Genomic DNA, 23,949 nt, shown 5'->3' with positions numbered 1-23,949 from the left:
CAATAATCCACAGTGTCCATGACAGTTAATCAATGATACAAGATTGATCGTATTAAATGTGTTGACCATTAGTTTCAGGATTGAATTTCAGACTAAAATACAACAGCTAGTGAAGTACTCAACTCATTAAATTATTATAACTTCAGATTTTAAATGTGCTCTTTTTTCATCAATATCAGGTGAACTCTTTGAAAACATAACGGTTTGCATCCAGTTTATAGCATCTTTTTTTTCAAATATGCTAGTGTTGTGTACCACTGCCATATTTTTTTAGTAGCCCTGTCGGTGTTATTTAACATGATAGATCGTGATATAAGCATAATATTTTTAACAGACATTTTAATACACTATGTACTACTTATTTAATACACAGAGTCACAAAGAGTATATTTAATCAACAGCTTTCTGCTTAACAAAATCCAATTTGTAGAGAAATGAAAATATTACAGTTTCCGACGTCATCGTAGCAAAATATGGAAATACAAGCCCCAGGCTTGTGATTTTAAGTTAGGAATCCAATATTTATTTTCAAACAAGACTCAGAGTAACTGTAAATGCTTCCAAACAAAATGGTAACTCTGTATACATTTGACATTGGCCCTTAGATTCCCAATTGGTCAGAAATCAACTTTAGAACCATAAAATTCCTAGTACCTTGATATTAAACCATTAGAGCCATCAAACATAATTAATTATCGTTCATTAATTACTCCAGTCAATAAGGTAGATTAAGAATGTGTGAATGGACATTCTGCAATTTTATATATATTCATCTAAGACTTCAGTTCTAAGATTTTTTAATTAAATAGTAAACAATCCTAGTAGTTGGAGTTTTATTGATTAAAATGTCTTGCTTTAAGTTCACTTTTATACAGGGTGATTATTATAATTGTGCCAGCTGTTTTATTCAAAAGTTATGAGAGATATAAAAAATGTTTAGTTGTAACCGCTTGGATTTTTTATTTAAAAAATATTGGTTAAGTTCAAAAAATAATGTTAGCTGCCATTTTTTCAATATGACCACCAACTTTGATTTTTCTTACGGAAGACCCTATATTCTATGGTTCTTTTAGAAAACAAATGCAATTAAAAAAATACAAAGTTTTCCTATTTTCAAATTTGCTGCTATTTTGGAAAATGGTGGCCATTTTTGAAACAATGGAATCATTATTTTTTATGTATGTATGTTGGTCTTTTTAGAATTTAGATGCAATTTTAATAGCAATTTTAATTGTAACGGGTCTTATTTACCCGTTGATTTTTTTTTCCTAAACTTACTCGTTAAGGAGCTACATAACGCAGAATGTACCCCCCAAGTAATTTTTTCTTAGCTGTAACACGCTGTAACTCCTCAACGAGAAGCTTTAGAGAAAAAATGGCAAGTATATAAACGTTTTTAAATTGCATTTACTTAAAAAAAAAAAACATAGAATATTGGGTCCCCCGTGTACTACCCATAACTCACATGGCAGCGTGTATGCCTCTGTCGCGCTTTTGATTGGCAGACAAATTGCTAGAACCATCTAAGCAAAATTGTATATCAGAGTGACCCCCCCCCCCCTGTCAATGGTGTCCTGCCTAATCTGTGGTTGGCGTCCATCTCTTGTGGTGTTAGCTACTCGTTACTCTTTTCATCAACCTTTTCTCGAGACATTAATTCCTATTCTCTCTACTTCAATTTTAAGGCTAAAGATCCTCTATACCTGGCCCTCTTTCAACATTTTATAGTTTAACAGTATTTACATTAAAAACTCCCCTTTTTGTGTGAATATAAACCAAATTGTGTTACAGTGTTCTAACAAAATTGACTCTTCAAACCTCAAGACAGTGTGTGCAAGTCCATGTATCATCCTCTAGATATTACGTTCATTTTAGTAACATCCATGACTCCCGTCTTTTAGTAAGCTTATTCTGTGTCCATGAACTTGGGTGCGTTACGTTCTCAACATTTTGCAAGAAAGAAGCACACGTTCTAGGACTCTCAATGCCATGATGCTGCCAAAGATGACAACACTGCCTTCCTCTCCACACTTGATAATTCAAGTCAAGGGTACCATTTTAGTTTTATATGTGCTTTTTAATTCTATTTTAAATACTCTCATTGACCCCTTGCTAGACATGTTGTATCACCCCCCGACCTCAAGTGCCCAACAAATTGCAGATTCACAATTACCTTACCCATTAATTTTATTATTTTCTCTTAAACTATTAATTATAGTTTTTGTCCTTCAAGCTATTTACCTTGTATTTTACTCTTTTACCGCCCAATAACTTTCTCTGCAATCCAGCTTTGTTAACACGTTAAATAATCAGCTACTAATTAGGATTATTTGGCACTAAAACCGATGGTTAGCAAATAATTTGTTTGTTACAGGTATAAAAAAAAATAAGTTTTAATAAAAAAACTACAAGATTTTATTGGGTTAAACAAAATTTAACTTTGTTATTTACATCACTTTTCTCTTTAAAATGTTTACATCCTATGTTTAGTAAGTATGGAAATGGCTCATGTATCTTTGTGATGCTGAAGGATGGATGTAAGCTATGTAAGTTTTGTTCTGCACGTTATTACTTATCTATAATAACAAAAGCTATGTGTAGTATGAACTATATATATCTTATGGCCTTTCCAGTCAGCTACAAGGGATACTTGAATTGTAAAAAGAACCGCCAATACAATATACTTTCGTAAACTTGTCTAAAGATGAAGTTAAAAATCAAATAAAAAGAAGATCCCCTCCCCCAGATCTCCCCATTACAAAGTTAAATCCGAGGAGCTAATCCATCCAAGTTCAGCTTTGACTGTTACTTTGGAGATTGAAAAATTCACAAGGAAGAGCCATCAAAGTGCAATTAATAACTAAATGTCATTCATATTCTGACATTCTGCACCTCCAGTTTACACCTACCCACCTCAGGGCAAAAGTGTTTGAGAAGTTTCCTTTGCATGCATGTCCTTTGGTTCAATAAACACACTCCCGATGGCCGATAGTCGGTAACAGGAATCTGGTCTGAAACTAGAACGATTCCTATAGAAGGTAAACCAATCACCGTCAGGGGAAAACTGTAGCTCTAGAAACTTAAGAGACCATTCAGAGATTGTTTGTGATGTTCTTCATCCTTTCAAAAAATTTGAATGAGGAATGGAATTAAACCGGTTTGCTATGATCAAAGAGATCAATTGTAAAAGATTCAGTATCTATTAGGATTCATTATTGATAAAAAGCTGATCTTGCCAAAGTGGTCAAACTCCTTTCCATCCACCCCCTTCCATTCATAAGGAATAGTCTCCTCAATATAGTAATTTCTAAGGTCCACACCCATGAAAGCTGGGATTTTGGAATAGATTAAAAGGGATTTGCCATGTAAAAGATTTGAGGTCATGATAAGGTTTATGTTATAAGCTCCTAAATGATCTATTCTCAATGAAGTGCTGAGGAGCAGGACTCTTCTTCAAGCTTAATTGTGATAGGTTTTACTGTATTACATTTTGAAAAATTATCTCGTCATCGTGGTAATTCTACTGTCATAAAACTCTGTAGTACTGGGTATAGTATTGACAGTAGAAAAATAAAAATACAAAGAGATATTTATGCTGAACTAAGCTATAGTTTAGTTTTAAAAACATGGTGATTTCACTTATGTTTGCTATGTTTGAACAATATCCCTTCCAGACTTAAAAACCACGACACAACATTCAAACTTTCAACAACAAACAAAACAACACAGTACATAATGCATTTTAAAATTATCATAAGTTTATCTCTTAAATAATATGTTATATCACAAACCAAATTAATATTTTACATTCAGTACCTACATGATTGTATGAAAATATTTCATATGAGATCAGAATTATTTATATACAAAACTATTATCTTTAATATTCATTTACTAAGGCCAAAATATACTCTATGGAAGAAATTCTTTTCTATGAGACTATTAAAAATTTAACATTTTTGACTAGCATCGACCTATAAGTTTATTCTCTAAATTATTTATTTATTGCAACCATTTGCCTATGCACTAGGTGTACTCTCACTCATACTGATTGGTCTAAATGGAAGTTTATTGCTTATAAAGTTTGAAACGAATGTCTTGACAGAGTCTTCAGTGATTTCAGCACCATATTCCATAACACTGAATCTATTAAGGGGGAAGTCTATTGCTGTCACAAGAGGGGACGCATCTTCAAGTTTTGTGAAGGAACGCAGACTTTCGCTGGCCTCGTTCTACAACAAATAATACATTATTACAAAGATGCAAGTTGAACATTGAAACTATGAGTACTTGAGCTATTTTCATACAGAATGATCAAGAACCTTATGACCAGCACACTACACTTGGGACCACAACCAACGTAATGTTGTGATTTGGTTGACAAACCATCAAACAAATGAGGAGTTGTGAAAAGATTTAACCACTAGATTGAAATAAATATTTGTTGTAGAACTGAGTGTTAAGTAATGCACTGGAATCCTCCAAACAATAACAGGTACTGGGTGATTTTATGCTTGACATTGTTCCAGAGGTATCCTTTCCCTGGAGCATACCTCTGCGTCACACATACTTACTTCCGCAGCTCTACAGGCCTTGGCGGCCTTTGGCTTCCACTACAATTTGCCTCCAATCGCCTCGATCTTGCGCCATCTCTCTCCAATTCCTAACTCTCAACGTCCTCAGGTCATCCTCTACTTTTTCAAGCCATCTTCTTCTCGGGCTACCCCTTCTCCTGGTCCCTTCCATGTTCTGGCAAAATAGTTCTTTGGGCTGTCTTCCTTGAGATATTCTCTCCACATGGAACCAACCAATCCTTCTTGCTCTAATGAAGCGCACAATATACTCCCATTGCAAAATGTCATTTACTTCTACATTCTTCAATATCCTCCATCTATTCCCTTCCTTCACTGCTCCATGTATTCTTATTATTTTCCTTTTGAACACTCTCAATGCCTTTGTGTTCACTGCGGAAAGGGACCAGGTTTCTGCACCATACGTAACAACAGGCCTATAATGAGAATCTTGTACAGCTTCATCTTTGTCTTGTAGGTCATCAGCTTGGATTTGAAGATCCCAAGGTTAGCATCATATGCTCTACCAGCCATGATTTGGTTTGTGATTTCTTGCACAACAGTGTTGTTGCAATTCAGCCTCTGCCCCAAGGTAAACAAACCCATCCACATCCTTAAAACAATAGTTGCCTACATCCAAGTTACAGAGGAGCCCCTGCGGTCCTGGATTTAAATCCTGCCAACTCATCAATGGATTTTATCTAAGAGATAATGCTGCAACCCCTAGGTCTAGCCTGAATTAATGTGAAAAACAATTCCGGGCTCATGCCTAAAAAAACAAAAACAAACAACATCCAAGTTATGGATTCTCCTTCTAGCTTCCAGGTCAGAAATTTTCATGTAGTGTGTCTTTTGCTCATTTATTTCCAGACCCATACGATTAGCCTCCTCTTCAATAGTCCGAAACATTTCTTTTAGGTCTTCAGGGTGTCTAGCAACACGCACTAGGTATGTCATCAGCATAGGCATGCGCTTGAATCATCCTAGGATTGATGATCCTCTCAGGTCTAGTCTACACATAGCACTATGCAAGGCCAAATTAAAAAGCATAGCTGATAGTGCATCACCCTGCCTGACACCTCTTGAAATCCTGAATGTTTTACTTTGTTTTCCACCTACAGCTACTAAACTATAAGTGTGTTCTAGTGTAACTTTTGTGAGCCGCACCAGCTTCCCATAACGTTCGAGGGCATCAAGTAGTTTTCTCCTGTCTATACTGACTAATGCCTGTTTAAAGTCAATGAACAACATGTGCAAATAAAATCCGTATTCATAAGTCTATTTCATAGCCATAAAAAAAACGTGTATGTTAAATATTTGATCAATAGTTCCTCTTCCTGGCCGAAACCCACATTGGTACTCCCCGAGTACATTCTCTGTGAAGGGGCTAAGTCGCATGACGAAAGTAGCAAAGGATATATTGTACGCTACATCCAACAAAGTGATACCACGATAGTCGCTGCATACTACTTTGTCACCCTTTTTGTATACAGGAGTATACTCCATTGTTCCAGTTGCTGGGAAGAGATTCCTGTCTCCATATCATTAATATAAGTCTGTGTAAACAGAACGCCAATTCATGACCTCCGTGCTTCCAAAGTACAGCATTAATCTCATCCTCACCTGGCGCTCTGTGGTTCTTCTGCTTCTTAATACCTACATACCTCGACCTCTTCCAAAGAGGTCTCTTCAACCTAAGAGTCAGCGGTTTGATATTTTGGCTGCCAGTCTGGCACTCGGTCTTCTCCGGTATTGTTTCCATTTAAAAGTTCTCTAAAGTGTTCAGCCCATCTGTCAAGGACTGTGGATGCTTCCTCTATAAAATTTCAATCCTTGTCTTTGCAAGCATTGACTCGCGGCTGAAAACCTTAAGTCATACGTTTGATTGCAGTATAACCTTTCCTTGTTTCATTTTGGTCATCTAAATGCTGGATTTCCTTTATCTGGGCCTTGATGTATTGTTTCTTTTTCTTTCTAAGTATTATATTGGCTGTTCTTCGGTTTTTTTTATATTCATCAGTAGTCTGTCTTGTTGGCCTTTGCAACATTCTTTGTCTCTTTTCATTCTTCCGCATGATTGCATCCATACACTCATTGTCGAACCATTCTGCGTTTCTTTGTAATCTTTTTTCACCTATAGTACTCTCAGCAGCTTTGTGTATAACTTTCTTGATCGATTTCCATGCTTCTATATTTCCATTAATTGCATCTTGTAATATCACATTTTCATGAATAGCCTGCTGGTAATCTCACTCTCTGACATTGTCCTTAAGCAGATCACAATTCCACCTTTTCTTTTTCACTCCAGGGCCATTTGCTACTAAAGAGATTTTCTCCTTCACTAAAGCTTTATCCAGAAAGTGATCAGGGTCACAAGTAGGTCCCCTACAGGCTCTCACAACCATGATTGTAAATACGAAGTTGCATGTCGCTTGCTCACAAGAAGATGATCTATCTGGTTCACAAAATTCCTGCCTGGCATTTTCCATTTACCTTTGTGGATATCTTTGTTCGCAAAGGAGGTACTCATTACTACGAGGCCATGTCCTGCGGCAAACTGGGTCAGCCTTCCGTTTTCACTAGTTTCATTATGCAAGGAGTGTATACCAGCAATTCCTTTCAGGAAATCCTCCTTGCCAATTTGGCATTAAAATTGCCTACAACGGTACACATGTCATAAATTTTCTTGGCAATTTTCTTACATGTGTTGCTTAACTGATCATAAAAACTGTCCTTGTGGTCATCACTTGCATCCTCAGCGGGCGCATATGCAGAAATCACTGAGATGATGATGACACTGATCTGTGCATAAATGGAGACTCAATGGGTGAGGCACCTGTCACACTGACAGAACGTATGCTTGACCGTTTCTGCTGTGCTAGGACAATACAGACAGTTCGAGCTTGCGACCTTTTCCATTTCATAAAAACAGGCTCGGAAGTACCCTTGACTCGAATAAAACGGAATGGATTGAAAAAAAGACATCAGCAAGCGTGGTTAGCTGGAAGCAGACTACCGACATTGAGCGTGGTCGGTCCCGGGCTTCAACAACCTAGGAAGCTTTGGCGTTAGAAAGCTTGGGTCTGCTTATTGAAAGACAGCTTGCCTTTGATGACAACATTGACAACATGAACATTTTATTGGTAAAAGGTAAACTATACCCTCATAAAAGTACTGTATTGGTTTACCTCTTGTTTTGCTTGTTCACATGGACATAAGCTCAGTTAGGTGGGTAAATGTTTGCTAAAAAGTTACAACTAACCTGTTTATAGTAAAACGCATAGTAATGTTATACATTTGAGATGTTATTAAGCTTTTGTGAAGACTTGTAACTTAACTTCATTTTGATTAGATGATCCTTCATTAATAAACATGTTATCATTACTCACAATAAACAAATAAACATAAAACAATAAACATGACTTTAAAATAACAATAACCTATCCCTATTATAATTCTACTACCCTCCTGAATTCAGTGACTTGACTGCTGAACAGTAAGTATCTTTACTGGTGCTGATTTGTGTATCAAAAAATATATCTATTTGTACAGCCTAAAGACAACATTCTTTATTATGCAAGATGGAACGTCTATTTAACGTTTGATTTTAGACATCTTCTTACAAACCTCAACAGCAACAAAGAAGAGTAATTCGTAGTCGAGATGAAGAGACCGAGAAGCAATCCACTCTGCAACTGGTAGCAAAACAGCTTCTCCGAATTCTAAGTCTTCATCTTCGTCTCCATCTGAAAGAGCCAGGGTTTTTTAAGTAGGCATTTGCTATAAGCCCAAGAGGTGATTGTGGCTCCTCCCCCTTTTCCTCATGGGGAATTTTTCTCAACCTTGTGGCCCCAACAAACCTAAATCCTCTTCCACCCCACCAGCCAGCAATTGGGCCGGGACCCACCAGTAAACGCAGCCTTGTTTTTCAGTTTATACTGTTTAAGATTATTTATTATTTAATTTTCTAATAGTATGTAAATTATAACTATGATAACGGTATAAAGAGTTGTTAAGGTTTTTGATAGAGAGTGCCATAACCATTCTCTCTAGTAAAAAAAAGTAAAAGTACTGTATGTGAAGTGGAATCTATTATTTTTTGTTTAACTACTTAGCTAAATTTTACATTTAGTTTCAAAGTTTTGCGTTGGAAAAATATTACTTTTCTCAACTAAGACAATCATTTGAGTTGATATATTTGGAAACTTTCTTAGGTCATGATGTTGCTCTAAATCACTCCAAATAGATGTGAACTCACAATGACAAATGAAAACTAGATCCAAAAGCATAGAAACGTTTCTCAGTTGTAATCGTGTAACCTTTGCATCTCGAGACAAGGTCTTAAAAAACATTCAGACAGGATGGGACTGGATGAGGTTAAATAAAACTGATTCTCTGCAATCATTGAGGTTGGCCTTTAATAAATAACTTTTCCATATATCTCCTAACAAAACCATACGCACAAAGTTATAATTTAGATTTTATGTATGGTACTTTAAACAAATAACATTTTTTAATCGCAACCTTTAGTAAAAGCATTAATTTAAGATTTCACTGAAGTGCTTTAGAAGTTTTTTTTGTAGTAATACCTCTTATTCTTTTATGTACCACGGCGAGGAGTATCCATAAAATAAGTTCTCTATCGAGTTCCTATAGCAGTCAAGCAAGCTAGTTCAAATCTGAGACCAACACTGGGTTCTTTACTTTATCAAATGCAATTCTAGCCAATTTCCACCCCTACGTTACAATTAGTAATGTGATAGCAGTCAGAAACGATGTGAAGAAATATCTAAGCTCCTGCAGAGTAGGAATCGCCTTCTGTGATTAAATTTTGGTGGGCTAAGGCGACTAGTCCATCACTTTGGATGGAATCAAATTGAGATAAGTCGAAGAGTATGGACATAGAACGAGCGACAAGGGAAGAAGGAGTTTGGAGTTGGAGGTGGTCTTAAGCATTTGCACATTGTTTATCAGGTTTTGCATGGTGTATACCGCCTGAGGTCTTTCATCAGTCTTGATTGAGAATAGAGGGATCTTGGTTTTAACGTTGATCTCGGTGTGACTGAATGAGGGGTTGTCTAACTAATAGGGACAGCTCTGTAAAACTATCCAGGACTCTGGTAAACCCTAATAGTCTTAAACTCAGCGATCGTCAAGTAAAATTTGTTCAGCTTTAGGCACTGTCGCAATGGAAGTCCTACCGACCTCATTGTTCAAATGTAAGCCTTCTGTGAACTCCATAAGCCACTTATGCACATTTCTTAATTCAAAACACTTTCCTGCATACACATATGTTAACTGGTAACATTTCAAGAGGGATTAAATCCCTACTCACACAAACCTAATCACAGAAGGAGATCTATACTTAGCAGAAGCGTAAATTTTCTGAAACATCATTTTTGGCTACTAGGTGGTGTAAAAATTGTGTGTCGGAATAGCATTGACTTTTGTATACTGAAGTAGACATATACCATCTCTATGGACCAGCATCAGTGTAATGAGCCAATCACAGATTTTTACTTTCTCTCCCTATAAAAAGAGATATATTTTCTCTCCATGTAAAGGAAGTGTTGTTTAAGTAAAAATGTTCAAATTTGAGTTTTATGTGGGTGGTAATATCCTATAATAATAATAATATATATTTTATTTTAAAAACTAGTGATAACTTTAACATGAAGATGGAATGTCTAGTTCTCACCATAGTCAAAGCTAATAGTCACATAGCAATGGAAAGTGACTAGAATTGTAGCAATGAAGTAAAAAAAACACAGCGTTGCCTTGTTTGGCCATGAGAGCTCGATGGAGAACTTAATTTACAGACTACTATTAATACTATTATATCGAATAATGCTTGTAGTATGTAGAGCGAAATTACAACTAGTTTAACCAACCTACAAACAGCACAACTGCAGGAGAATCATACAGGAGCTCTGCTAGCCTGTCTGTCAGAATGTTAACTGGCCTCTGCCTCCATGGGAAACACTGCAAATAAAAGAAACTTGAGGTTTTACAATACTCATTCCTGTATTTGTAGTACCAGAGAAAAAACAACCAAACAGAGACCTACTGATACTTAAGTATCAACTATGAGTACAAACATACTCGATTAGACACTCAATGGAGGCTACCGTTACCTGAACAGCGCTGTTGAAGAGTAGAGTCAGCGGCCTGAACTACACGACTTCGGTCATGTCGCAGTTAAGTTGTTTTTTTTTATTGTGTTTGTTGTAGGTTGTAAAATGTTGTTTTGTTGATGAAATTTATTTGTTTGGTCATAATTTTGTTGTTTTATGACACATTTTTAATACAGTTGAACCTCTATAAGACGAATTTCAAGGGGTACGGGAAAAATTCGTACTATAGAGGTATTCTTAATAAAGAGGGTCGTTTTATCGAGGTTTAATGCTGCTGTTATTCTTCTTATAGAGGTTTCTCCTCGCTCCAAGGTTTCTCCAAACAATGACTGAGGAAGGAGGAGGGATGGGTGGGGGTTTCATGTTGAGACAAGCTTCTGTTTGTTTTGAAAACTACGTACTATGGAGGTTAAGATTATGATAAATTCGTCTTATAGAGGTCACGTTCGTCTTGTAGAGGTTTTGTGCTAAGAATATTCGTTGTATAGAGGTTAATCAGTCATAGCCCATGTCACAAACAAATTCGTCTTATGGAGGTTTTTAACTTAATTACTACGTTGTATAGAGGTGTTTTTAGCATTGACCTATATGAAAGTGTCAAGGGCTTTAAAAAAAATTTGTCTTATCGAGGAATTCGTTTTATCGAGGTTCGTACAAACGAGGTTCAACTGTACTATGATTTAAGGGTGTTCAAAGGTACACTGCACTACTGACTGACTACCCCGACCCAAGCTACGTTGCCAAAATCGGTAACAATTATTAGCTTTATCAGTCCCCTCTTATATGTGTATACTCAATGGTATCATGTATTGCAGTGACTTAGGTCTGTGCGCTCATTATAGAGGGTGTTTTTAAAAGAATGCCGGGATTTTAAATGGTAATTGTTTGGGTACTATTCAAAGTAACTAAACGTTTTATACGCCAAATTGAAGCTAAAATAACTAAGTTTTGTTTCCTGAGTAGCAAGGGAGATAACTTTGACCCTGGCATGCGCAAAACAGGTGCGCGGTGGTAGGCCACTATTGTGACTCATACGCCTGACGCTGACCAGTACGACGTTTACGGCGCAACAGAAGGTACAGATTGTAATCTGTAATTCACAGAGTTTATATCCATTGCTAAATTTAACTTAATTTAAATCTACTTGATGATAAAGAAACTTGAAGCTGGTTTAATGAGTTTTGTGGCACCGAAGTGTTTTGAAAAGACATTCACCTGGCCGGCTAAAAACAAGTGATTACATAGTCAAAAAAATCCCGACAATGCTGCAACAGAAGTCCGAAAAAATCAAGTTGAACGAACCTAAATTGGCCACTTTATGATGTTATCTATATAGGATAGAGGCTTTGTGCCGAAAAATATTCAGTTAAGACATCAGATATACCCACCGATCGCCCTAAGCGTACAGACTTTGCCAGTTTTACGCTCATGTAAGATTGATGAAAATCTGAATTTTATTAAATCATTACGAATTGTATCAAAGAATGAGAAAAAAACTTTATTCTTTTCCCTTCAATTTGACGTTTAATTATATTGATTAGTCCCCGAGCAATGACCGTTTGAAATCCCGCCATTCTTTTAAAAACACCCTTCCCCAACAAATCTTGTTCCTAAACTCTCTTTCATGTTCACATTTCACTAAGGTATTCTCTGCAAGGCATGTTAATTACTTAAAACATCAATGTTGTGATCATTGCACCATGTTGTCTGTGCTGTTGCCAAACATGTAGAAAACTAACTGATGATCAAGGAACATAATGTGGACATTTAGATGTATACAAGAGGCCTCTTTTATGCACGACGTTTTCGGTCGGGCGGAATCAATGTCCCTTTTATGCAGTTTCTCAGCCGAGCGGAATCCGCTGTTTTTTTTTAGTTGTGGGCTGTACACCCAGTGAATGAAATTCGTAGGGCTGGCCATTAGTAAAAAAATTCCCATATCAATCCCGGGTGATACCTTTGATACAAAAAGCCCCATGTCAGTCCCGGGAATACAATAGTTTTATTATTCCTACGAAACAGTAAGACTGTATTATTCCGCCAATTTAAACAAAAAAAATTTTTTTGCCCAGTACATTTTTCCCAATTACCGGTACATCTCTTTATTTGTACTCTTCAACCAATTACAATGAATAATGATAATCTATTTACAATGATTAGGCAATTTCAATACTGTGGATGACAGAGCGTGGGGTAGGTTGGGAGCACTACATTCCGCCCGGCGGAAAATGCAGTTGCATAAAAGGGTTCCATTTTAACCTATAACATTTGAATATATATTTGAAACCTGCTCCGACGAAACGCCAAAACTCGGCGGAGTCTAAGTCCTCTGTCGGCCTCCGACGGAACGCTGAAACGCGACGGAGATTCCGTCGTGCATAAAAGGGTCCCATTTGAACCCATGTTAAAACACTCACTGACGGAAAGCCTGATAGATTCCGCCCGACGGAAAACGCCGTGCATAAAAGAGGCCAGATATACATATTTATTTATCTATATAGAAATATACAGGGTGTTTCAGAACTTCCTACCAATATTTAAGGGCATTGTTCCCGGGTAAGAATCATATCTAAATATCATATTTAAATTGTCTGGAAGTCCTTAGTTACTCACACAGCCGCCATTTTTTTTATTTTTTTTCCATTATAAATTTTTTCCTACATAATGGTTAAACGTAGGAAATTGAAACTTTGCACAAACAATCATGACAACTAGACAAAGCTGCAGAAAAATTAGGACAAAATTTAAAATGTATAAAACAAAATGGCGGCCATTAAAATTTTTGTTTCTTAAATTACTTAAAAACTGTTGATTTTACGAAACATTTACAAGAATAACTTCTTTTAGGCAATTCAATAAAAAATCGATTGACACCTTATTTATTAATATTGGACGAATATTAACTGAGATTTGGCAGCTTTAGTGATATATGACCACTGGAGGTTAGTTGCAGTGCATGCCAGGCACTCTGCTGAAGTCTGCCCCAACAAAACAACAATCACCGTCCTCTTTGCAAGTTATTTTTAAGTGATTTTAGATAACTTTAAACAATAATAAAATATTACATAGCCCCAAAACTGTATTTTTTATCAATTAATTATCATTAGGATGGCTTAAAAATTGCACAAATTTTTACTGTCTTAAAAATTCACACAAAACACCCAAACCTTTTATATCAGCTGTGGTGAAAGTCAACACTTGTTTACAAACTAATCAGCTGATTTATTTGTTGTCTGAAGATGTTATTGTTTATTCATTGTAGTCAGTTCCTCTAACATTTTATACTGAGTGTACACTTTAAAAGTGAGTGTAAAAGGCTAGAGGAACTGACTACATTGAATAAACTCATAGTTTAAAAATAACTTGCAAAGGACGGTGATTGTTGTATTGTTGGGGCAGACTTTAGCCGTATGCCTTGGCATGCACTGCAACTAACCTCCAGCGGTCATGTATCACTAAAGCTGCCATATCTCAGATTAAGAAATAGGGTGTCAATCGATTTTTTATTAAATTGCCTAAAAGAAGTTATGCTTGTAAAACTTTTGTAAAATGAACGGGTTTTAAGTAATTTAAGAAACAAAAATTTAAATGGCCACCATTTTGTTTTATGAATTTTAAATTTTGTCCTAACTTTTCTGTAGCTTTGTCTGGTTGTCATAAAGTTTGTGCAAAGTTTCAACTTCCTACATTTAACCATTATGTATAGAAAAAAATTGATAAGTGAAAAAAAAATGGCGGCTATGTGAGTAACTAAGTAACTCACGGACAATTTAAATACAGTATGATATTTAGATATGATTCTTACCCGGGAACAATGCCCAAAAATATTGGTAGGGAGTTCTGAATCACCCTATGTTAAAAAGACAGTCATGTGGTCTGATAACAAAGTGCTTTGTCAAGCAAATGGTGCTCACCCTACTTATAAACCCACTTGACTAAAAATATCAAAATTGAAAGTTTGTGTGAATTCCATCTACTTATTGAAATCTCCATGACACTCAGGAATCATACCATAATTTTCTAGAATGTTACCTCTCCATCAAGGTCCTCCTTGACTTCACTCCTGCCTTCCTCAGTGATAATGGTTCCATCAGGGTCCAGGAGGATCAGAGTGGGTATACCATGGACATCTAGGTTTGAGGCAAGCTCCTTGCAGTAAGAGCTCTTATAAGGCAAAGCTGTCCAAGGCATCGTGGAGAGATAGCTCTCAAAAGATTCTTCACTCCTAAAATAAAAAAATGCAAACCAAAAGTTATTCCAATATGTTATAATTTAATTGACTTATTTAGAATTTATTACTGGACGTAAATGCATGACTAGAAACTATATGAATTTAAAATATTATTTTTTTTTTTTTGGTTTTCAGGAATATAGGTGAAATTTGAAGAAACTTACATTACATTATACAGGGTGTTCCACATAAGGTGTCTCTGGCCGAAGTAGCTAGGGGTAGGCAATACCCCAACCCCCCCCCCCCCCAAAAAAAAAAAAAAGGTGTCTCAAATTGATTATGGAAAACGGGTTAAGGTACAAGGATGAAATAAAATTATTTCCTGCTAAATCGACTCCAGGGAATAACGTAAAAATATGTTTAGCTTTTTTCCGATACAGGGTGTGTCAAAAACTGAGGGTCACTATTTCGAATCTTGGAATTTTCAAATGTAAGCATAGGTCCTGTTATACACCGTTTTAAAGGTATTTTAATAGATAAACTTGTTGGTGAAAACAGAAATTTTGGGTTTGACACTAAATGAAATGGGGCCATTAGTGTTAAACCCAAATAACATGCATTTGATATAGGAAAATTAGGTTTTTTGTTATTTACACAAAAACTAAAATAGATAAGAAGTAAGTGTAAATTATAAAGTTGTTAAAAATTTAAAATTCTATAAAATGATATGCCATTTAACATGTTGTTATTTGAAAATTTTGAAAAATGGGCATTTGCAAATTTTTTAAATAAATTTTTCTGGGATTTTTATTATTTTAAAAAACCGTTACTTGTAGCATATCACAGTAAAGCTCATTTTTATTAAGAGTAAGAAAATTCAACCGGAGAAGGGCTAAGTGCATTGGTATGGGAGGGAAACACAGAGTATTAAAAACATATTAATTTTTCCTAAAAAAAATAGCCGCCATTGTAAAACGGAAAAAGATAATTAATATCTGTTTTCGCCAAATTAAATACCTATTAAATGCCTTTAAAATGATGCATAACATAACATATGCTTACTTTTGAAAATTCCGAGATTCAAACTAGTGACCCTCAGTTTTTTGCACACTCTGAATAGTAAAAAGATTAAAAATGTTTTTACGTTATTCCTTGGGGTCGATTTAGCTGGAAATTATTTTACTTTATTCTTGTACGTTAAGCCGTTTTTCTGTAATCAATTTGAGACACCTTACGTAGGACACCCTGTATATTTATCAGACAGTTTACCTTTGACTGTTTCGGGATATCAATAAACTTACATTAAGTTCAACAAACTATTCTAAAAAGCTATAAATAACTAGTGCAGTATTTATAAAAAAATATATGAGTTCTCATATTTATTTTTAAGTGTTGGACAAAAGGATATAAGTCATATGGTTTATAAAATCTTGTCAAAGAAGAAGTTGTGTGGGGGAGGGTTTAACTTCCACTAGAGGTACAGCTCTTTATAAATATAATTTTCATATTTGCAATCAAAACTATACCAGCAAATTATTTATTTTATGATTCTATTCCCCCTCCTTGATACATATTTACAAAAAATTTCTAAAGAGTTTATTTTCTAAATGCTGACAAAGTTGACAGCTGAAAGTAAAGACACTAAAGTTTCAAACCTGTCTGAACTGATGAATATCACTTCAAACTTGTGTCCTCGAGCTTTGATTTTGCGATAACACTCGATGAGTTGAGGTGTGAAAGCCTTACACGGAGGACACTGCAACATGCAAACCACTTATATATTAAAAGATCAATTACATAATCTGCACAGAGTATCATGTAAAACATTATTAAGTATAAAACTTAACTTAAGTAATTCACCCTTTACAATAGCAGGAAATTTTAAATGTAATGAGTACAACACTGTTGGATACCAATGGCTTTTTTAGCTAATTTCCATATAGGAAAGTAGCTATAACTATTATTGGGACAGTAAGACATAGACCCATGACCAATTTTCTTTTTAATTTTAATGTACATAGAGACCAAAAACACGATTTGTTAAAGAGGAGTTCAAGAGGAGAAAATATCAATTTTTTATATTTTTTATTTACCTTTAAGGGGAGCACTACAGCCTATCGGCTATCCAGGCATCTGAATTAAATTAATGTATTTTAACTTTGATGTAGATTATGTTATCAAATGCTTCTCATTTGATATTTACTCACCCAATGTGCTGAGAAATACAGCCCCTTGATGAAACCATCCAATGTACTGTAGGGGATTATTTTGGGTCCTAAAACATTATGAACATTCTTAATTATATAGTTTAATGGCCTTGAATTGTTTGAAAAACATGCCTTAAACAAAGGAAATTGTAACTATGGCACAATTTTCTACAATTCTCCTACATGGAAAATGAGTCATTTTTAGAATGTAAGTAAAAAAAAAAAACAATTTAAAATATAACTAGAAAATTTTTTCTGAATTTGATTAACTTTCAAGTGAATCTTTTCCCCAAAGAGAGTATGAGAGAGTCTGTATGAGTTTAAAAATTTGTGGAATAATATGTGATTTGGTTCTGTACAATTTGAAAACCACACCTCAATTGAATTCTCTTCCTCAAAAGTAATTTCCGATCAATGAAAATAAATTAAGAAATCACCTACAAAAGACGTTTAGGTACCTTAACTTATTAAAAAAAGGGTTGTATCTATTATTAAAATGGTGGCCACCAAATTATTTTTCACCATTTTAATAATTACTGCTTTTTACATAGACTTGGAAAAATTCTATTCAGATGTGAAAAGTGATCTTTATTAATAATGTTAAGTTTGACACTTATTTTAGATTTAAACGAGAACAATACAATTTAATAGTGTTGGCTACCACTGTTTTGTGATAAAAGCACTTCAGTAAAAGCTTACTTCAACTGAAACCCACTCTAACACCAATCCTTGCTGGTGGAGCTGTTGAGATACCCTTTCTATTATCCCCTTGAAACGCCCCTGAAGAAAACAATTCATTGTTCACGATTTTTCAAAGACAATTTTTAATACAGTGTTACTTTTCTTTTTAAATATACAATAACAGAAGAGTGTGTCAGCTCAAACAATCAAATTTTAATACAATGGTTACTGGAAGTAGTTATTGGTATATAGTCTGCCGTATTTTTTTTATAAAACATACTTTATGAACTAGCTAGTGTAGTCTTCATGTCAGACCCCAGTCAAGGTCAAAGCTCACAAGATATTGAAAGATAGTCTAGTTCTGGGGTGGCGATAATGATGTGTTTGCGACCACTGAGGGATATCAAGATATTGCCACGATCACGAAAGGTATGTCTTCGGATGAAGATGTCTTTTTGTAACCGCGGTCGAATGTCAAGACATTTTCGCCGTCATGGATTATTCTATTGATTATTTTATGATTCAGGCAGACAGAAAACCACATTCTAGGAGAGGGACCGGGATAGAAGAAGTTCTATATTCTTCATTTCGGTATAGTCTACCTTGTCTTGCATTTGTCCATTCGGCTTTTTATTTTGTCTGGGTTTGGTGAAGAGACCGTCCCCAATTCTCAATAATGAGCATGGCCATTTTTTAAGTTCTTTGTATTTCATGATTTCAAAACTACCCAACTATAAATCGTGACTATTTCATCCTCCTCATAATTTTTGAATTGGAAAACAAATGTTCCTTATAAAACTTTTGAGGGGGGGGGGGTAATTAAAGGGGAAGTATGAAATGGGGGGATGGGGGATGGCTTTGCCCGTCTGACCTTGGGGGGGAGGGCACCTCTGTTACTACACAAACTTACAAGTTTACTGTGCTTCCGCTTCTCGTATTTTGCACATGGCTCACTCGTATGTACAGTAGTTTTTCTTCATGTCGTTTTCAGCTACTACGACAAGACTAATCATCACATAAGGGTGAGAACGGGCTACAACAGTAGTGTTTGAAATGAAGAACACATTGGTCTCAAGCTTGCTTATGGCTTGGATCTGAGTTTGATGAAGACCTCAATTTAAGGACAGAAGTCATATGTACCTCGCTGTAAATTAGATTGTTCATCTGACCCTTATTTTGAATTCTTCTGATAATGAACAAGTCCTGATATGAGAGTGGTTCTTATACATAGAATGAACATTACCTTTCCTGAGTCCTCCGGCAATCAAGCCCTTCTGGGCAGCTTCACTCATGAGTATGTGAGCAGGACGAGGTATCCAAGGGAAGCAGCTGCCCGTGGGGTCATCATTGAGGTGGTAGCTAGCGTCCCTCACCAGCACCTTGCCCGTGTGGGCACACAGCAACACCAGCATGCCCACCTTGCCCCTACATCTGTGCTTCAGTCTCACCTGCCAACAATACAACCAAACAATCAGTTCATTTAAATATTGTACTGTACATTTATCGTCTCACTCCAATCAAATGCTGATGAGTAATTGGTTGATAATAGTTTTGTTAACTGATTTTTGCTATGCCCAAATTTGCAGGACACTGTGGAATGGAGTTCCATTTCTTCTTCAAGAAAATTTTGTTTAATAACACAATTTTAAAGATAGGAATTCCAATTGAATCAGTACTGACGTTGCATAGGTACTGTTTTACTGCTTTTAGTTAGTTGTACCAGGATGATAATTGTCAATAGATAATAGGGGATTGCAGCGGTATTAATATACATGATTGCAAACACTATGACTCATTGACAATTCTCTTCCAGCGAAAATGTTAGTGCCAACAACTTCTTTAGACCCTATTTCCTTGCTCCCCTACTCTTGAGTGAAAGGGATGTTTAAGTGCAACTTAGGAATGGTTAGAGGAAAAGGATTTTCAGCTTCCAAAAAATTGTCATTCTTAGTTTATTTTTTGTGAAGATATGTTATATCATATTTTCCAGGTTGTCGGGAAATTAAGTTATGTTTTTGACACAGAAAAACAAATGCATAGTTGTAAGGTATACAAGTTTGCTGCAACGGGAGTTAATGCCCAGGAACTGAAAATAAATGTGTTTAAACATAATTTTCACTGTTACTGATTATGCATGTTATCAGCTGTTTGTGGATCAGATTTTCACTAAAACATTACCTTAATCATTTAAGATGTATTCCCTATTTATATAACATTAGATGTTTTTTAGCAAAATTCAATAGCTTGGTATGAAATAAATAAATTTTATTGATGTATATTTTTAAATGATGTTTTGTTTCTCATGCTGATGAAAAATAAAAATGGCCCCCATTATGTAATGAGTTAAGATAGAGACCTCTAATTTATGCCAATATTCTTTTTGGCTGATGGCCTTTAAAATGAGTTGTCTTTTTACCTCTGAGGACACCAAAACGAAAAATAAAAGTGGTCCCGGGTCTAGGTCTGACCATGAATCCTATGGTAATAGCTTATTCTCTATGGTATGTTGGCTTGACATTTTGCAAGCTGCTGCCGAAAATTGCTACTTGGATGCTGGTTCTGGATCACATGTTCATTTATTTAGGTAACATTTTTCTTTAACACAACACTATTTAACAGGTTCCATCCACATTTGTGGTAACTTCATCATCCGCATTGTTGTCGTTATGTCGTTACCTAACAACCATAAACTTTATTTCAATACATTGTACTAATGACGTTCGATCTAATGTTTTGGTTAACTGTGTTAACATCTATTTTCTGTCATAAGATTATCATCTTTTCCATTTTAACACATTTTCTTTTTTTATCGTGATGGAAACAGCGTTCACTTCACGAGCTGAAGCGTCTTGCAAGCTCAATCATTTCTAAAGCTATCCGACTACGTAGAAAATTAAACACAACTTCGAGACTACAAAAAAGTTACTTTCGTTCCTTGGCGAGAGCTAGAAAATTAGTTATATTACCTTTTAAGGTTTTATTTACTTATACATATTTTATGTTTATGCTTTATAATTCATAAAAAATGATCCGTGAAAATCATTCAAAGAGACGAAAATCCTGTCCTCAGGGTTCCTGGTCCAAAACTAACCTAGGGTAAAAGAAGAAATAATTTGAACATCGGTAATGTAGGCTATGTAGCCTACTATAAAACAAAATAGAAATTTCGCAAACTATTTTTTTCTTAAATCCAAATTCTATCGACATGCATATCATTAGGTCAAACGAAAAAAATTGGGTAGCAAATCTGGCTGAATTGCGGCATTTGGAATCATACGATTGCCAAAAGTTGATCATAATAAGCAAAATTATAACATATTGGTACAATCAATAGAATAAGAATCATAAATATGCTGTAATTGAGACTGCAGTGCATTGAGATAGTCAATTTCAGATTGTTTTAAAATACAATAATGCAATTGAAAGAGACGAGCATCATTTGTACAAAAGAATGTATAAACAATGAACTCCGAGCGGGAGCTAGGTTAGTCATTATTATTTGCAGTTGTTTTCTATTCTAAGATGCACTTTTAATCAAGACAACTCTCTGCGGATTCGAAAGAATGAATTTTTGTCAAGGTGCATTAAATTATAACAGTCATACCAGCGCCAATTAAATTCTGATTTATGAATAAAATTAGTTCAAATATGTTTATTATGACAATAAGTGGTGCATAATACAGCTATGTTAGCGATTTTTAGTTTGTGTTAAATAAATTTTATTATAATTATCTGTTTCTATCCTATAGGCTATGTAACAGCCAAAATGCTGACAGCTTTAAGTTCCCTAGCGGCTGTGGCGTACATTCACTATCAACTTCACACAGCCTAATTTCACATAAATATGTGATTTCTGATTTCACATTGGATATACTATACCCCGCTTTTGTGTATCCATTATATTAAATTTATTACTATATTTTCCACTTTCATATATTATTTAGTAGTACATCTTTTTATTTATGGCGTTTTTAGTGAATTACCCATGTGGAATAAGCTATTACCGGTACCGTAGGTCTAATGGTAAGACCTAGATCCGGGACCGATTTACTTTTTCATTTTGAGGTCCCCAGAGGCCAAAAACACCATCCGTTCAAATTCATATATATTATATATAGGAAACATCCGTTAGCACAATAACTCGAGCAAAAACTATCCGATTTCAATAAAATGTTGTATATGTTACACTCAAACTCCGAATTCGAACAATGTGCGAAATCTTTACCCACTTCGCGATGTGGACAGTGTGAAATACCCAGACCGCGTTGTGGGTAAACTGATTTACTCAAATGCCGAAGTTTAAACGTTCTTCGGCGATTGAGTAAATCCAAAATACCCACATTGCGATGTGAACAAAAGTAAGTGCCCACGTCGGGTTGTGGATATTTCTAGTTTGCGCAAACGCCGAATTCTCGTTCTCACAGGACATCCATAACGAAGACATAAATAGAAAGCAGTTAGCATACCTTTTGCACTCTTTGCTCAAGAAAATCTGCAATTGATATAACATGGGAAAACTGTGTATCTCCCTTAAAAATCCAGACACAAAAAATTTCCAGAAAACGGAAAGAAAATTAATTCCAGTTTTAGCCGGAGACAACGCGATGGTCAGCATTCCTGATGTTGACCGGGGACTCTTGGTACAAAACATGGAGTTCTGGACAAATATATCTCAAGAAACCAATTCCATATGACGCCAAATAAAATGATTTTCTACGTGGATGGACATGATGAGCAAGTAAACGTACGCATAGAAGCATGATGCCATCCGGATCCAAGCAAAGTGTGGTTTGCATGAGGAACTGTACTCACGTACATTTTGTACATTATGTACGGGTTATATATAAAATGCAGTTATATATGACATTGCAGCACATACTGAGCCAACAAGTAAAATACAAATGTATCAAGTAGGCCTACTTCGTAATGGTCGCCGTTTTAAGGTTGCGAAAAACATTATTTCAATTACTGTAATATGTATTTGTTACGGGCATTTAAAAAAAATTTCCTATACGGTAGTTTGCTGTTTACCTGTAAATTTCTAAAACTTTATTTATACTCGTACATTAAATAAATATAATTTTAAACGTTATTAAATTAGATTTTACCTGGTGATTGTAGATTTCATGTCGATATTTGTGTATGCGGTAGTTTATACAGGCTATTCTATTCGGCGTTTGCGCAAACTTGAAATATCCACAACCCGACGTGGGCAATCACTTTTGCTCACATCGCGTTGTGGGTATTTTAGATTTACTAAATCGCCGGAGAACGTTTTGACATCGGCATTTGAGTAAACTAGTTTACCCACAACGCGGTCTGGGCATTTCACTTCGGCCAATGTCCGAATAAAATACTCCGCGACGTGGGTATTTCACACTGTCCACATCGCGAAGTGGGTAAAAATGTCGGACATTGTCCGAATTCGGAGTTTGAGTGTAACATATACACGTGGAAATCAACATTTATTCGAACGATTTCGTTATAAAACCACGCACTCATTTCCCCCTAATCAGAAAGGAGAGATAGTAGGGCGGAACAGACGCTAGACCAGCCTAGTTTGTTTGTAAACACTGCTCACCTGGCAGCTGGCAACCGTCTGAGCTTCTGGGCTCTGGGAACATAAAGAAAGTGCTGTATTGGGATGGTAAAGAACACCTCTACACTTCCTGTATATGCTTACTGTTTATCACGGTGAACTTCGAGTAATGTGCTAAAATTCTACAAATTTGGTTGAGGTCTGAGATAAATTAATCGTTAAGCTGAGGGAGCTTTCTTGAGTCTAGCATCACAATAATAGTGTGTCATTGTCAATAGTATTGTTGTAATTTTTCAAATTTAAGCAAAACTTATGGGATGTTGCAATTACACTTCCAAGCAAGAAAGATTAAAGTATTTCAATATTAAATCACTATAGGTTTTACATTAACGTATTATCAAAATATCCAGGATTAGTTGTTTTATACAACAAAGATATCTTCTCTGAAGTATTTGTTTTGATAAATAAAAAAAGTTCACTACAGTCAAACAAAATTTTTATTAAAAAATGTATTTTAGTTAACAAATAAGGCCGATTTTCCGTGCACTGTCAAATTGAATGTGATTAAATGATTCTTCTTTACGGAAGCCTACTGTGCATGGCATAACTTAAGGAAATCTACCAATTCAAAATCTATTCTTTCTGG

General features: G+C 35.5%; 1 protein-coding gene across 1 annotated transcript in view; it reads right to left on the bottom strand.

The window, feature by feature from the left end:
* Positions 1 to 2,791: 2,791 nt before the first annotated feature.
* Positions 2,792 to 23,949, bottom strand: part of LOC128999046 (nucleoredoxin-like) — a 59,519-nt gene continuing 38,361 nt past the window's right edge. Inside the window, exons 3-9 of the mRNA XM_054425403.1 lie at positions 19,008 to 19,212; positions 17,084 to 17,151; positions 16,532 to 16,632; positions 14,738 to 14,930; positions 10,463 to 10,553; positions 8,199 to 8,317; positions 2,792 to 4,232 (exon numbers count right to left, since the gene is read on the bottom strand). Of these exons, the coding sequence (XP_054281378.1) occupies positions 4,020 to 4,232; positions 8,199 to 8,317; positions 10,463 to 10,553; positions 14,738 to 14,930; positions 16,532 to 16,632; positions 17,084 to 17,151; positions 19,008 to 19,212 (990 nt within the window). The 3' untranslated portion in view covers positions 2,792 to 4,019. The remainder of the gene's footprint in view (positions 4,233 to 8,198; positions 8,318 to 10,462; positions 10,554 to 14,737; positions 14,931 to 16,531; positions 16,633 to 17,083; positions 17,152 to 19,007; positions 19,213 to 23,949) is intronic.

Source organism: Macrosteles quadrilineatus, unplaced genomic scaffold (assembly GCF_028750875.1).
Source record: "Macrosteles quadrilineatus isolate MER2022 unplaced genomic scaffold, UCM_ALF_1.0 Scaffold_7__1_contigs__length_78375512, whole genome shotgun sequence".
Taxonomy (NCBI): Eukaryota; Metazoa; Arthropoda; class Insecta; order Hemiptera; family Cicadellidae; genus Macrosteles; species Macrosteles quadrilineatus.
The sequence above is the reverse complement of the archived record's forward strand: the minus strand, read 5'-3'. Positions and strand labels throughout refer to the sequence as shown.